The sequence below is a fragment of the Pelophylax lessonae genome (genome assembly GCF_965119305.1).
Source record: "Pelophylax lessonae genome assembly, chromosome: 1".
Lineage (NCBI taxonomy): Eukaryota > Metazoa > Chordata > Amphibia > Anura > Ranidae > Pelophylax > Pelophylax lessonae.
The window spans coordinates 130,007,160-130,019,901 of NC_138768.1; the positions used below are offsets into that span (position 1 = coordinate 130,007,160).

The 12,742-nt window shown below is 41.4% G+C and overlaps 1 protein-coding gene across 1 annotated transcript in view; it reads right to left on the bottom strand.

Annotated features, from left to right (window-relative positions):
* Positions 1-2,537: 2,537 nt before the first annotated feature.
* Positions 2,538-12,742, bottom strand: part of SV2C (synaptic vesicle glycoprotein 2C) — a 324,325-nt gene continuing 314,120 nt past the window's right edge. Inside the window, exons 12-13 of the mRNA XM_082264288.1 lie at positions 10,500-10,659; positions 2,538-2,737 (exon numbers count right to left, since the gene is read on the bottom strand). Of these exons, the coding sequence (XP_082120414.1) occupies positions 2,554-2,737; positions 10,500-10,659 (344 nt within the window). The 3' untranslated portion in view covers positions 2,538-2,553. The remainder of the gene's footprint in view (positions 2,738-10,499; positions 10,660-12,742) is intronic.

Below are 12,742 nucleotides of genomic sequence, written 5' to 3' on the forward strand. Positions count from 1 at the left end.
CAATGTTTTTGCACAGAGCAGTCCCTATCCTCCTCTTCTCGATTCCCCCGTCAGCACTCCTGGCCCCTCCCCCTAGCTGAGTTCCCCCTATAGCAAGCTACATTCTATGGGGGCACTCGTATGTGCTCGCTCCCGAGCCACCACTGTGTGTCCACAAGACACAGAGAGTGCGGCTCGACCCTGCCTTCCCGTTCCCTCCTCGCTGGCTGTGATTGACAGAAGGTTTTTTTACTTTCATGCACAGAATACATGAAAGTAAAAAAAAAAAATAAAAATCAGCCTTTACAACAAATTTAATCATATGTTACTCAAACAAAAACTTAAAGTTATATTTGGTCAGTGCAAATCTCATATATGCATTATAATGACACAGTTATCTTTAGCACAGATTATACTTTAAAACATAACTAAACCCAAGCACAGAAATTGAATATATTGCAATTTACCAGTCCTTGGATGTGGTGACTTCATTCTCTTTTTTTTTCAGTCTGAAAACATTTTCAGCAAGTGCAGATCAACACTTTTATCTATCTTTCTTAACTTTATACTAATCCCATCAGCTACAATATAACAGAGATAAACACAGGCAGACACATTATTAGTCTAGCCTGGGTGACAACCATGGCTTCATCCATAGATACAGTACGGTTAATGTAGCCACCAAGGGACAGGGAGTGTGTTATTCACAGGATTACCACGTAAGGAAAGAGGGGTAAAAAAGACAAAAAAGAAAACAAATATAACCATCTCATCCAATGACTGTTTTTGGGTTTAGATACACATGAAATGTTGTCATGGACATTTCAGGGCTCCAGCACCTTTTTTTTTAAAGTGAAGCAGTGGTCACCTCTTTTTAACTACCGTAGTTGTAGCATATCAACACTATACATATATTAAATATAGCTAATCCTGGTTTCAGGTCTTTGACTTTTAGCATTTAAATAATAATGACATAGTATAAAAGATATCTGTATATTTCCAGATCAGTGTCATTGGGTCATTTTAATGTGTATGTGCTATTTTGGACTGACTGGGTGTCCCTGGAGTCACTGTTGATTCATGTTCCACTGTTACCTATAAAAACAGTGCAGGGGATGTGGCGTTCTACAATTGTGGCTACATAATATTGTTTATCTAGATATGTGTTTAAGATGACACATTCAAACTGAACTGTGGCATGAGAAGTTCATTGCCACCAATGGCATATAGGTTCCATCACTACATTTACCTTTCCGATTCTCTAGTTGTTTGCCTGGTACCTCACCAGACCAAACCATTATATAAATAAGGAATGAGTCTTATTTATGGTATGAATATTACACTGGTTTGACAAAAAGAACCTAAACTTTACTACAACTAATGTTCAGCTTTCTAATCAGCACACATGAATCTATTTTCAAGTATTGGTCAAAGCCCAAAAAATCTTATCCAGGAACACTTGTAAAAGAGATATTGGGCAAAATTTCAAATCTTGCAGTTGCAGAACTACCTTCAAAAAGGCCTGAACAAGTGCTATGAAGAAAGTTTTGAGATGTGTTGGATCACCCCAAAAGTATACTTTAAAACAGATCTGCGCTTTGCCCATGCAAATGAACAAGTTTAGTTGAATGCCTACTTAGTTTAATGCTTCTGGAGGCGCTTGTGACTCTTTCCTCTTCTTCTTCATGGCTCTTTGCTCAGCACCATTACATGGGGTGGGCAGCGAGACCTCAGCACCATGTAGGCTCTAAATCGACTGAATTTCCTCACTCTTGGCAGCATAACAGAGCTGTGTGGGAGCAAAAGAGGGGTGCTCATGTACTGCTGAAGAAGCCAACTTGTTCATTGCCCCGCATGGGCAAAGCTCAGGTCTGTCAAAGATCCATGGAGCGAAAGACACTCCTGGAGCTAAAGACATTCTTATTTTTCATTCTCGATCATAAGACATTATTAAAACTGATTCTTTAAGAGATTCAATGTATTTTTCTTGTGCTGTAGGAGGTTTGTTAGGATCTCTGCCCACTGCATGGCTCATTGGAAGTCTACTCATGCACATGAATTTAAGATAGAGACCTAGATCCCCTACTACAGGTGCATCTGTGCCATCTACCATCTCTGTGATCCTAGACATGTAGCCATTGCAGTATAGCTAGTAGCATCAATACTGCTCAAAGCTGATCTATTTATAACTGAAGCATGCAGACTTCTTGGCAACTGGGTGGGAGTGGGGGGCTTGCTACATGGTCCATGCTCATTTGTTCCGGTCCTATCCACTTGTATAACTTGCTTACTGTGCCTGTATTCTGTGAAGATATACGTACTGTACAATGCTGAAAAGGTCATTCAATAATGTACATGATGAAATAATAAAAAGAAACACACAATTTAAAGCTTGTGAAAATGGTAAGTAACAACAGGGTATGTCAGACAGCGTTTGTTTTACATACATAGCACAGCAAAAAACATCTACATCTTGGGAACAGAACGTGTTTGGGCTTCTGAATGATTTTTTTTTAAGTATTTTGTATCTGAATAATCAGAAAAAGTAATACTGGAGATGGCTTTTGTTTCCATTTACATCAACACCTGGTTTCTTGTGTCCGGCAGTCGAAGTCCCACCAGACCACCGCAGACCAGCACGGTTGAGGCGAGGAGAATCGGTATGGCTTTGGTGATTCCAACAAGTGAGCCAAATATTAGGTTTCCTAGTACTGCTGCTGCTTTGCACAGTGCATTCAAAAAGCCAAATCCTGTGGATCTGTAAGGAAACATACATGGCAAGTGTAAGGTCACATTAGTCCTTTGTACATGTTTCTTGGCACAATTCATACTGATGCCCTTTCCTGTTTATTATTAATGTACATCTACCATATATTACTGTGTGCTGTAGTTTTGGTGCACTGTTTATAGCGTGATATCACTAGGGAAGGGTCCATTTCTAAGTGTCTAATATCTTTGAAACCTTCTGCTGTTGTTTGAGCCAAGCCTCAGAAATTAACCACTTGACGTCTGCTCACATTGCTGCTACTGCTACCGCTGGACTCCTCCCCCGGAGGCGCGCTCCCGCTGTTTTCAGTCACAGCGGGAGTCGGGCCAGGGGAGGAGCGGCTGCGATCGCCGCTGCTCTTCCCCGATCGTCGGGGAATCGAGTGTGGAGATCCACCCGCTTGTGTAAACAGAGCGGGCGGATCTCCTAAGTGACAGGCAGGGTCAGATAGCAGGGTTCAGCATAGCTGAACATGCGATCTGTCCCTGACTCACTCAGTCACCTCCCCCCCCACACGTCAGTAAGCACCAGGCATACATTAACCCCTCCCTCTCCAATAAAATTAACCCCTTCCCTGCCAGTGTCATTTTTACAGTAACAGTGCATATATATAGCACTGATTACTGCAGTAATGTCACTGGTACCCCCAAAAGTGTCAAAAATGTCAGTCAAGGGTCCGATCTGTCCGCTGCAATGTCGCAGTCCAGCAGAAAAAATCGCAGATCGCCGCCATTACTCGTTAAAAAAACAAACACCAAAAATGACAGAAATCTTTCCCTTAGATGGTAAACACAATAACTTTTGCGCAAACCAATCAAAATACGCTTATTGTGATTTTTTTTACCAAACATAGGTAGCAGAAAACAAATTGGCCAAAAATTTTAAAAAAAATAGATTTTTACATTTTTTTGGGGGGAATTTCATATAAAAAATGTTAAAAATATTGTTATTTTTTCAAAATAAACGCGCTTTTTTGTTTATAGCACAAAAAGTAAAAATCGCACAGGTGATCAAATACCACCAAAAGAAAGCTCTGTTTGTGGGAAAAAAAGGACGTCAATTTTGTTTGGGTACGGCGTTGCATGACCGTTAAAGTCGCATAGCGCCGAATCGCAAAAAGTGGCCCAGACGTAAGACAGCAAAATCCTCCCGTGGTAAAGTGGTTAAACAATGCTTTAGATAGCACTAGGGAGATATGTAGAGATCACCAATGGAGTAATAAAGAGCATCTTTACATTTTGTAATTTATCTAGCAAAGCTTTGCTCCGCTTTTTACCAATCACACTCTTTTCTTGTATAATTACTGAGAAGAAGACAGCAGGTCTTGGCAGTATGGTCAATGTGGCCATTGGAGCAAGAAACTGAAGGCTTCTCAGCATTCTCAATGATTGCATTCCAAACATACAATGCAAGAAGTTGCTGTAACGTTTTACATGTGGTTGACAAGGAAACCAGGAAAGAGGAAGTAACATGTCTAAATATGAAATGATTGCTCCCTACTGATATAGTCAACATATGTCAGTTCTAAGGTAATAAAAAGACTAAAGTTTGGTACTGCGGACCCCTTTGTTGGATTTTCTAATTTTCCTGCTGCAGTAACAGGTTCTCAGAACAGCCCACTACCTACTCACCTTCTCTATTCTCCCCCACTGCCCTGCTTACCTTAACCCTAAATGAAAAGCCATGTGTAGGCTTGCCTGGCGGTGTGAAAGCCTGTGTTGGAGCTTATACAGGGTTATTGACCTCCAACCACCCCCCTTGAGTCCCATGCAATGGGGCTTAGGAACTGGCCAACAAGGTAAGAGCAAGGAGAGAAGTTCTCATGCTCCATTTTATTTCAAAGGCTCTGGCTAAAGAATGGAGCATGCAGGAGGGGCAGCCCCACTGCAAGGGACATTTTTATAATAGCCCAGAGTTGGACTTTAAGTCAAATGAAATTGAGTGGACTTGAATAGATTAGTGTGGGTCTGATATCTGCCAGCATTTTGAAAAGGTTCCAGGAATTTTCTCCTATGATAGCATCCTTTTATACTAAGGAATGGTATCACTTAACCTTAAAGTGATACTAAAATCTCGGGTTTTTTCTTTAAAAATAACAAACATGTTATACTTACCTACTCTGTGCAGTGGTTTTGCACAGAGCAGCCTAGATCATCCTCTTCTTGGGTCCCTCTTTGGCACTCCTGGCCCCTCCCTCCTGTTGAGTGCCTGAATAGCAAGCAGCTTACTATGGGGGCACCGGAGCTGAGCCGCAGCTCCCTGTGTCCATTCAGACATGGAGGAGTGGCCAAGCCCCGTCCCTTTTCTCTCCTCATTGGCTCACTGACTTTGATTGACAGCAGTAAGAGCCAAAGGCTCCCATTAAAATAGCATAACTTGAAGAGGCTGTGAGCTGTTTGCCATAATTAAAGTGTTACTAAAACCATAACAGTAAAATCTGTCTGTATATGCAGTAAAGCATGCTTGTTATACTCACTGTGGAACCTAAGGGGTTAATCCTTTGCATTGTGTAAATAGGCTGTTTAATCCTGTCTTCTCTGATCATTCCCTTCTTTTACTGTCCCCAATCCATCTGCTGCCTTGGGGGCATTCTGCACATGCTCAGTTTGGTGGGTATTCCTGGAGGTTTTTTTTTCTTTTTGGGGTGGGTGCATGTGATTAGCACAGGGCCAATTAGCACTGTCCAAACAAAAATTCAGGGGTCATACGGCCTCATAGGACAGTCAGAGGACAATGAAAACTCCTCCTACAAGCTTTAACCGCTTATGAACTGCCCCACACAGATATACTGTGGCAGGGTGGCTCTCTTGTGCAAAATCAGGTACCTGTGCGTTATTTCGTGCACAAGGTCTGGGGCATGTGCAATCTGCTTCCACTGTAATTGGACCCTGCAGGAGCCTATCAGCTGGTCCGGTGGACGAGATGTCCACTAGGACCCACCAACTGTTCACAGGAGAGGCAGAATGGTGGTCTGCCTATGTAAAAAAGGCAGACTTCTGTTCTGTCAGAAAGGAAGATGGAGATCTTGTGTTTCTGCTAAGCAGTGCTAAGCAGAAACATGGATCTCTGTCTTCCTCCAGTTAAGCCACCCCCACACGGTCAGAAAGCACTCCCTAAGAGCAAACTTAACCCTTTGATCACCCCTGATGTTACCCCCTTCTATGTCAGTGTCATTAGTACAGTGACAGCGCACTATTTTAGCACTGATCACTGGTGACACTGGTCCCCCAGAAAAGTCAAAAGTGCCAGTTAGGTGTCCAATTTGTTCGTCGCAATGTAGCAGTCCCACTAAAAATTGATGATCGCCGCCATTACTAGCAAAAAAAACAAAAATAAATAAAAATTCCATAAAAATATCCCATTTGTAGACTCTATAACTTTTGAGCAAACTAATCAATATACACTTATTGGGATTTTGTAAACACAGGAGACCGTTGTTCTCTCAGGAATCAGCACAGAACGCCTGTAATCCTCCTATTTAGGATCATAGGTGTCTGTGTCGATTCCACAAGCCCACCCCCCTAACAGTTAGAAAACACCCCCCAGGCATACACTGAACCCTTTGATCACCCCTGAGTTAACCCCTTCCCTGCCAGTGTCATTATTACAGTAACAGTGCATATTTTAGCACTGATTACTGTAGTAATGTCACTGGTACCCCCAAAAGTGTCAAAAATGTAAGTTAGGGGTCTGATCTGTCTGCCGCAGTCCCACTAAAAATTGCTGATCATTACTAGTAAAAAATAAATAAATAAATAAAAATGACATAAATCTTTTCCCTTGTTCGTAGATGCGATAACCTTTGTGCAAACCAATCAAAATACGGTTATTGAGATTTTTTTTTACCAAAAATTTGTAGCAGAATACAAATTGGCCTAAAAGGATAAAAACATTTGATTTTTACATTTTTTTAATTGGGAATGTTATTTAGCAGAATGTGAAAAATATTGTTTTTTTTTCAGAATTGTCACAAATTTTTTTGTTTAGAGCGCAAAAAAAAAAAAAGAAAAAAATCGCAGAGGTGATCAAATACCACCAAAAGAAAACTCTATTTGTGGGGAAAAAAAGGACATCAATTTTATTTGGGTACAGCGTCGCACATCGCGCAATTGTCCGTTAAAATAACGCTGGGGGGCAAACCTTCCGGGGCTGAAGTGGTTAAGGGGCTTGGCAGGGGTGTCCTGTGCCTCATCTCAAAAAGGTGGGAGGAATGCAGATATAGTAAATGCAGGGTCCTGGGTTTGGAAACACTAACCTTGTCTGGGCTGTGCTGGCAGAAACTCAATATCGGATGTAAATGTAGCAATCTCCTAGGTAGGTGCTAAAGAGAGAGTATAGTTTTTAGCTCTGTCTGCCTATCAGAGGAGCAGCAGGCAAATTCTATATTGCTTTCTGGTTAACAGATAGCAGGATCTGTGAGCTAGGTCTGCTCATGGTGCTCAGTGTGTGATTCATCTGGCCTAGTAGGGAGTGTCTGGCACAGACTGGTTGTCCCGGTGCATTCTGGGGCATGGTATAAAAGTCAGGAGCACATGTGCTCGGGGTCTTTGGCTGGTGAGCAGATTCCCAGAAGGAGGGTGGCGGCTGCCTCCTCCTCTGTAGCTGTTGGTGTGGGGTCGCGTGACCAGAAGGAAGGAGCTGAACCCAGTGGTCCAGGAGAGCTGACTGGAGGGATTGAGACACTGGAGACCCTGGAAAAACAGTATCGTGAGTACAGGGAGTCGTGTCTAGGGGCCTGACCTGAGAGGGGGCCACCCCGAAGTAGCATAGTCAGAGGACGGGTGTCAGCTGGTGGAGTGAAGGGGGTGCTAGGCGTGTACCCTGAAGATAGCTACTCAATCAAGTCTTAATCTTAAAGTTCATCTAGTGGCAAGGTGAACCAGCAGCCTTGCTGCATCTACAGACAGAAAGTTCACAAAAACTATCCCTATTTAAAATAAAACCACAAAAACAACTACAAACTCCTAGACTCTTTATTGACTGAGCCAGGAAGAAAAGAGTTCAATTGTGCATGCTTCAGTTGCTAACGGTAACCCAGGGGAACCCGAAGGTGCAATATCCAGCAGTCCTCAAGTGGGCAGTGCTATATAAACTAGATTTGAACACTGTCTGTTCTAACTGAGGGTTATTGATTTAGAAGCCGGGCCTCTTGCATTGCACATTATTGAGAAGAGACCCTCCCTGTCCTTAGCCTTTCTATTGGGACAGACTGACTTTGGAATTGTTCAGAAATGCTTGCAGACAGCCACGAGGCCTTCTCTTGGGAAACGTACTACAAGTTAGGAAATATTTTCTTTTAATTTTAAGTATGTTATGTGAATGGGAAAAAAAAAAAAAAATATATAGTGGGGTTTCCCAAATCTGGCTGCAAAAGTGGAAACGCACTTTAACCACTTGCCGACCGCTCACATTGAGCGTACTGCGGCAAAGTGGCTCGTTATCGTCCAGCGACGTAGACCTACATCGCTGGACTCCTGCCCTTGTGGGCGGCGCGCGCGCGCCGCCGGAGGCTCGCGCACGCCGCCGGAGGCTCGCTCCCGCTGTATTCAGACACAGCAGGCGTCGAGCCAGGGGAGGAGAGGCGGTGATCACCGCCGCTCTTCCCCGATCGTCGGGGATCGAGTGAGGAGATCCGCCCGCTTGTGTAAACAAAGCGGGCGGATCTCCTATGTGACAGGCAGGGACAGATTACAGGATTCAGCATAGCTGAACCTGCGATCTGTGCCTGTGTCACACAGTCCCCTCCCCCCACACACGTCAGTAAGCACCAGGCATACATTAACCCCTTTATCACCAATAAAGTTAACCCCTTCCCTGCCAGTGTCATTATTACAGTAACAGTGCATATTTATAGCACTGATTACTGTAGTAATGTCACTGGTACCCCCAAAAGTGTCAAAAATGTCAGTTAGGGGTCCGATCTGTCCGCCACAATGTCGCAGTCCCGCAAAAAAAATCGCAGATCGCCGCCAGATCGCCGCCATTACTAGTTAAAAAAACAATAAAGATGACATAAATTTCCCGTAGTTAGTAGCTGCGATAACTTTTGCGCAAACCAATCAAAATACGCTTATTGCGATTTTCTTTTACCAAACATATGTAGCAGAAAACAAATTGGCCTAAAATGTTAAAACATTTTGATTTTTACATATTTTTTGGGGGGGAATTTTTCAAAATTGTCGCTCTTTTTTTGTTTATAGCGCAAAAAGTAAAAATTGCACAGGTAATCAAATACCACCAAAAGAAAGCTCTATTTGTGGGAAAAAAAATAACATAAATTTAATTTGGGTACAGCGTCGCACAACTGCGCAATTGTCCGTTAAAGTAACGCAGTGCCGAATCACAAAATATGGCCTGGTCAGGAATGGGGTAAAATCTTCCGGTCTTAAAGCGGTTAAAAATATGCTCATTAAGAATTTTTTTTGTCAAAGACATGTAGCTAAATACATTTTGGCCTAAATATATGACAAAAATTGAATATATTGGATATTTTTTAACTGTCAAAGTAGAAAAATATTGTTATTTTCTCAAAATTGTCAAATTTTTTTTATTAATATCGCAAAAAATGAAAAGCGCAGAGGTGATCAAATACCACCAAAAGAAAGCTCTGTTTGTGGGAAAAAAAGGGACGTAAATTTCGTTTGGGTATGGCGTTGCATAACCGTGCAATTGTCAGTTAAAGTCGCACAGTGCCAAGTTGCAAAAAGTGGCCTGGACGTAAAGCAGGAAAATCCTCCGGTCCTAAAGTGGTTAAGGCATGTTTCACACATTGTATTTCTATAGAGAATCCAGCAGAGGGAGTGTAATACCAATATTTAGAATACAAGACAACAAGCTACAGACACCACAAACTGCAGTCTCATAAAGCTCTCTCCCATTATTCTTATGAGTTTTAAAGCGGCACTAATCAATATCCAAATTCTCCAAAAATAATTAATCGCCTATTCAATGGCCTTGTAATCTACATTTCGTGAAATTGTTTCTTACTATGTTTTTCTGCCTCCTTGTAATGCTTTCAGTGAGCTCCTGAACCTCTCCTCTTCTCATGCATGGAATGAACAGTGCACGATGGTTGTAGTTATGTGCACTGTTCTATGCACACTACAAATCCCAATGACCATGATCCACAGTCCCTAGACAATCTCGGGAGCGAGCAAGAGAGGGTGGCTACATTCCTTAATAAAGTGAGACCATGGGGAACTAACATAGCCACCTACTAACAGAAAGTCGGATCACAGCAGCGATAACAAAGTAGATCTGGAGGAGACTGAGGGCAACAAAGGGTACTTTTTTGAAATAAGAATACATACTTGAATATCATTTTTCTAAAACCAGAGTTTAGTATCACTTTAACAAATACAGTTTTATATGTTTTTACCCTATATCCTTTATATAAAGCTTTTTTCTATTTTATAGCTCTGCGGTTGTACCAGACGATGGATGTTTGGAGTCAACCAGTTTGATAGATTGTCACAGTTAATTTTTCTCTGGACCGTTTTGAAAGGCTGATGCCAATTATGCTTCCCGATAATTAAAAAATCTATCAGGGTTGTAGAACCAATCACTCATAACAAAACACCAGCTGTTTCTAAAATTGAATGAAATGAGTCTTAGGAAATTGAAAAACAGCCTAGGCGAAGTCAAACCTTTATCAATATTGATTCAAGTCGTTTCTCCTGATTTAGATTCAGATCAATAAATAGTAAAGCTTTTCCTTTAGTGCGCATATAGCATTATTCTGTGTGATACTTACCGTTTATTTGTTGGATAAAGTTCCACAGTGACTACATCTAGGGAGTTCCAAGCCGAAATAGTAAGACCATTATATACGCACAGCATTCCCACCATCATAGACTCACTGGTTCCAAACCATAGGAAGAAACAGCTGATGCCAGAAAGTACCATAGAACCGCCTGTACAATACACAGTAAGAAACACAATGCATGAACAGAAATTTTTTGGCATGTCTCGTACTTTTTATATTTCGATTTTCAGATAAGTTGAGAATACTCAATTCCTATCCTTGGCTTACAACTTACCTTCTGGGGAAAAAGTGAATTGCAGTCTAGACTCAACAAATATGGCAGTAGATATGTCTTTTGATCTTCAGGACAAAAGTATTAAGGTTAACAGACTTGATTCACTAATATATACCAATCAGCCATAACATTTTAACCAACCACCTAATATTGAGTATGGCCCCCTTTTGCTAAAACAGCCCTGACCTATTGAGGCATCGACACCAAAGTAACATCCACATGAATGACAGGAGCCAAGGTTTCTCTGCAGAACATTGCCCAAAGCATCACACTGCCTTTGCCGACTTGCCTTCTTATACCGCAACCTGGTGCCATCTCTTCCCCAGGTAAGTGACGTACACGCAACCAGCCATCCACATGATGTAAAAGAAAACGTATTTCATCAGACCAGGCCATCTTCTTCCATTGCTCCGTAGTCCAGTTCTGATGTTCTTGTGACCATTGTAGAAGCTTTTGGCTGTGGACATGGGTCATCATGGGCTTCATAGCCCCATACACAACAAACTGCAATGTCCATTTTTTTCTGCTTTCAACACATCAACTTCATGGACAACATACTCACTTGCTGCCTAATATATCCCACCAATTTTCAGATGCCATTGTAACGACATATTCCCTTTACCTTTATAATGTTATGGCTGATCGGTGAATATCAATCCTTATTGGCCAAAACATCTGCTATTTTTATCAAGGAGAGCCGATGAAAGGAGACATTTATGGTTATGTCTTTAAATGACTGAGTTTAAAGGCAAAACTTGTTTTTAGAATTGGATGGAGTAGTGAAGGATTAGACCTTTTGTAAAAAATGTTATTGCTGTCTTTGTGTCCCTTTTAGGTAGATTCACCCCTCCAATTTTTCCGGTAATTATTGTTGCTGAGATACAAAGTGGGGAGAAATTTAAAATTTTAGAGTTGTCATGAGAGCAGAAGGGAACAACTGCATGAGATGGGACTTTGCCTCATTTTGGGGAGATTGCATCTCATTCCCTGTAGCCTCTCCAAGACAGGAAGTGAAAGGAAATCTCCTCATATGGACACAGTCTGCAAAAAAATTATTTGATAGAGGTTGTAATGCTTTATTACTCTATCCAAAACAGAACGAAAAAACAAAAAAAAAAAGTTTAGTCTATACATACACTGTAAAAAAAAATAGCCTATGGTTATAATCAATTAAATCTTAAATTTTATCCAGGTCACAGAATACCTAGTAGCAGTTAGTCACATTCAGTTGGACTTGTTCTATTATGTTGAAGATGTTTCTCTCGCTCATCCAAGTAGCTTATTCAGCTGTATATACACGCAACTTCTATTTTTTTTTTTTTACTTCTCTGCTTTTCCATTTGTTAGGGAAACAAATGGACATGCCTGGTACTTTCAGGTTTGGACAGAATGTAACTCACCATCTTTCTTCCTATGTGACAATTCTGTTGCTTAGTAAATGGTTGATTGGGCACCCAGTGCTGTCACATGGGGGCAGTGAGAGAGTCCTTGGAAGCTCTTTTCCCCTTCGTTTCAGTATAAAATAGACAGTAAGGGCCTGTTACCAGGCTTTAGATCTCCTCAGACAGTTTTTTCATTGCCATACAAGTCTGTGCAAAACCTGCTAGAAGCAGGTCAAATGTACCTGTCATTGAATTCTAGTTTGTTTATTGTTAGGTGTACAATTTTTCCAGTTAAAGTCACAATCCACAAGCAGACCATTTACAATGTAATAATGGCTAGTACATTATTATGAACATACACTATATTGCCAAAAGTATTAGGACGTTCCTTTACACACACATGAACTTTTTTTTTTTTTTGAAAATCTTTTTATTGTTTTTAGCATAAACAACAACATACAAACATTTGGTGCAAAAGAGTTAGCAACAGCCCGCTACCAGCGACCGGCAGCAGGGATAACCATCAGGAACTTGGGGTGCCCACGCAGGGGCGGATCAATATGACATCAAGACAT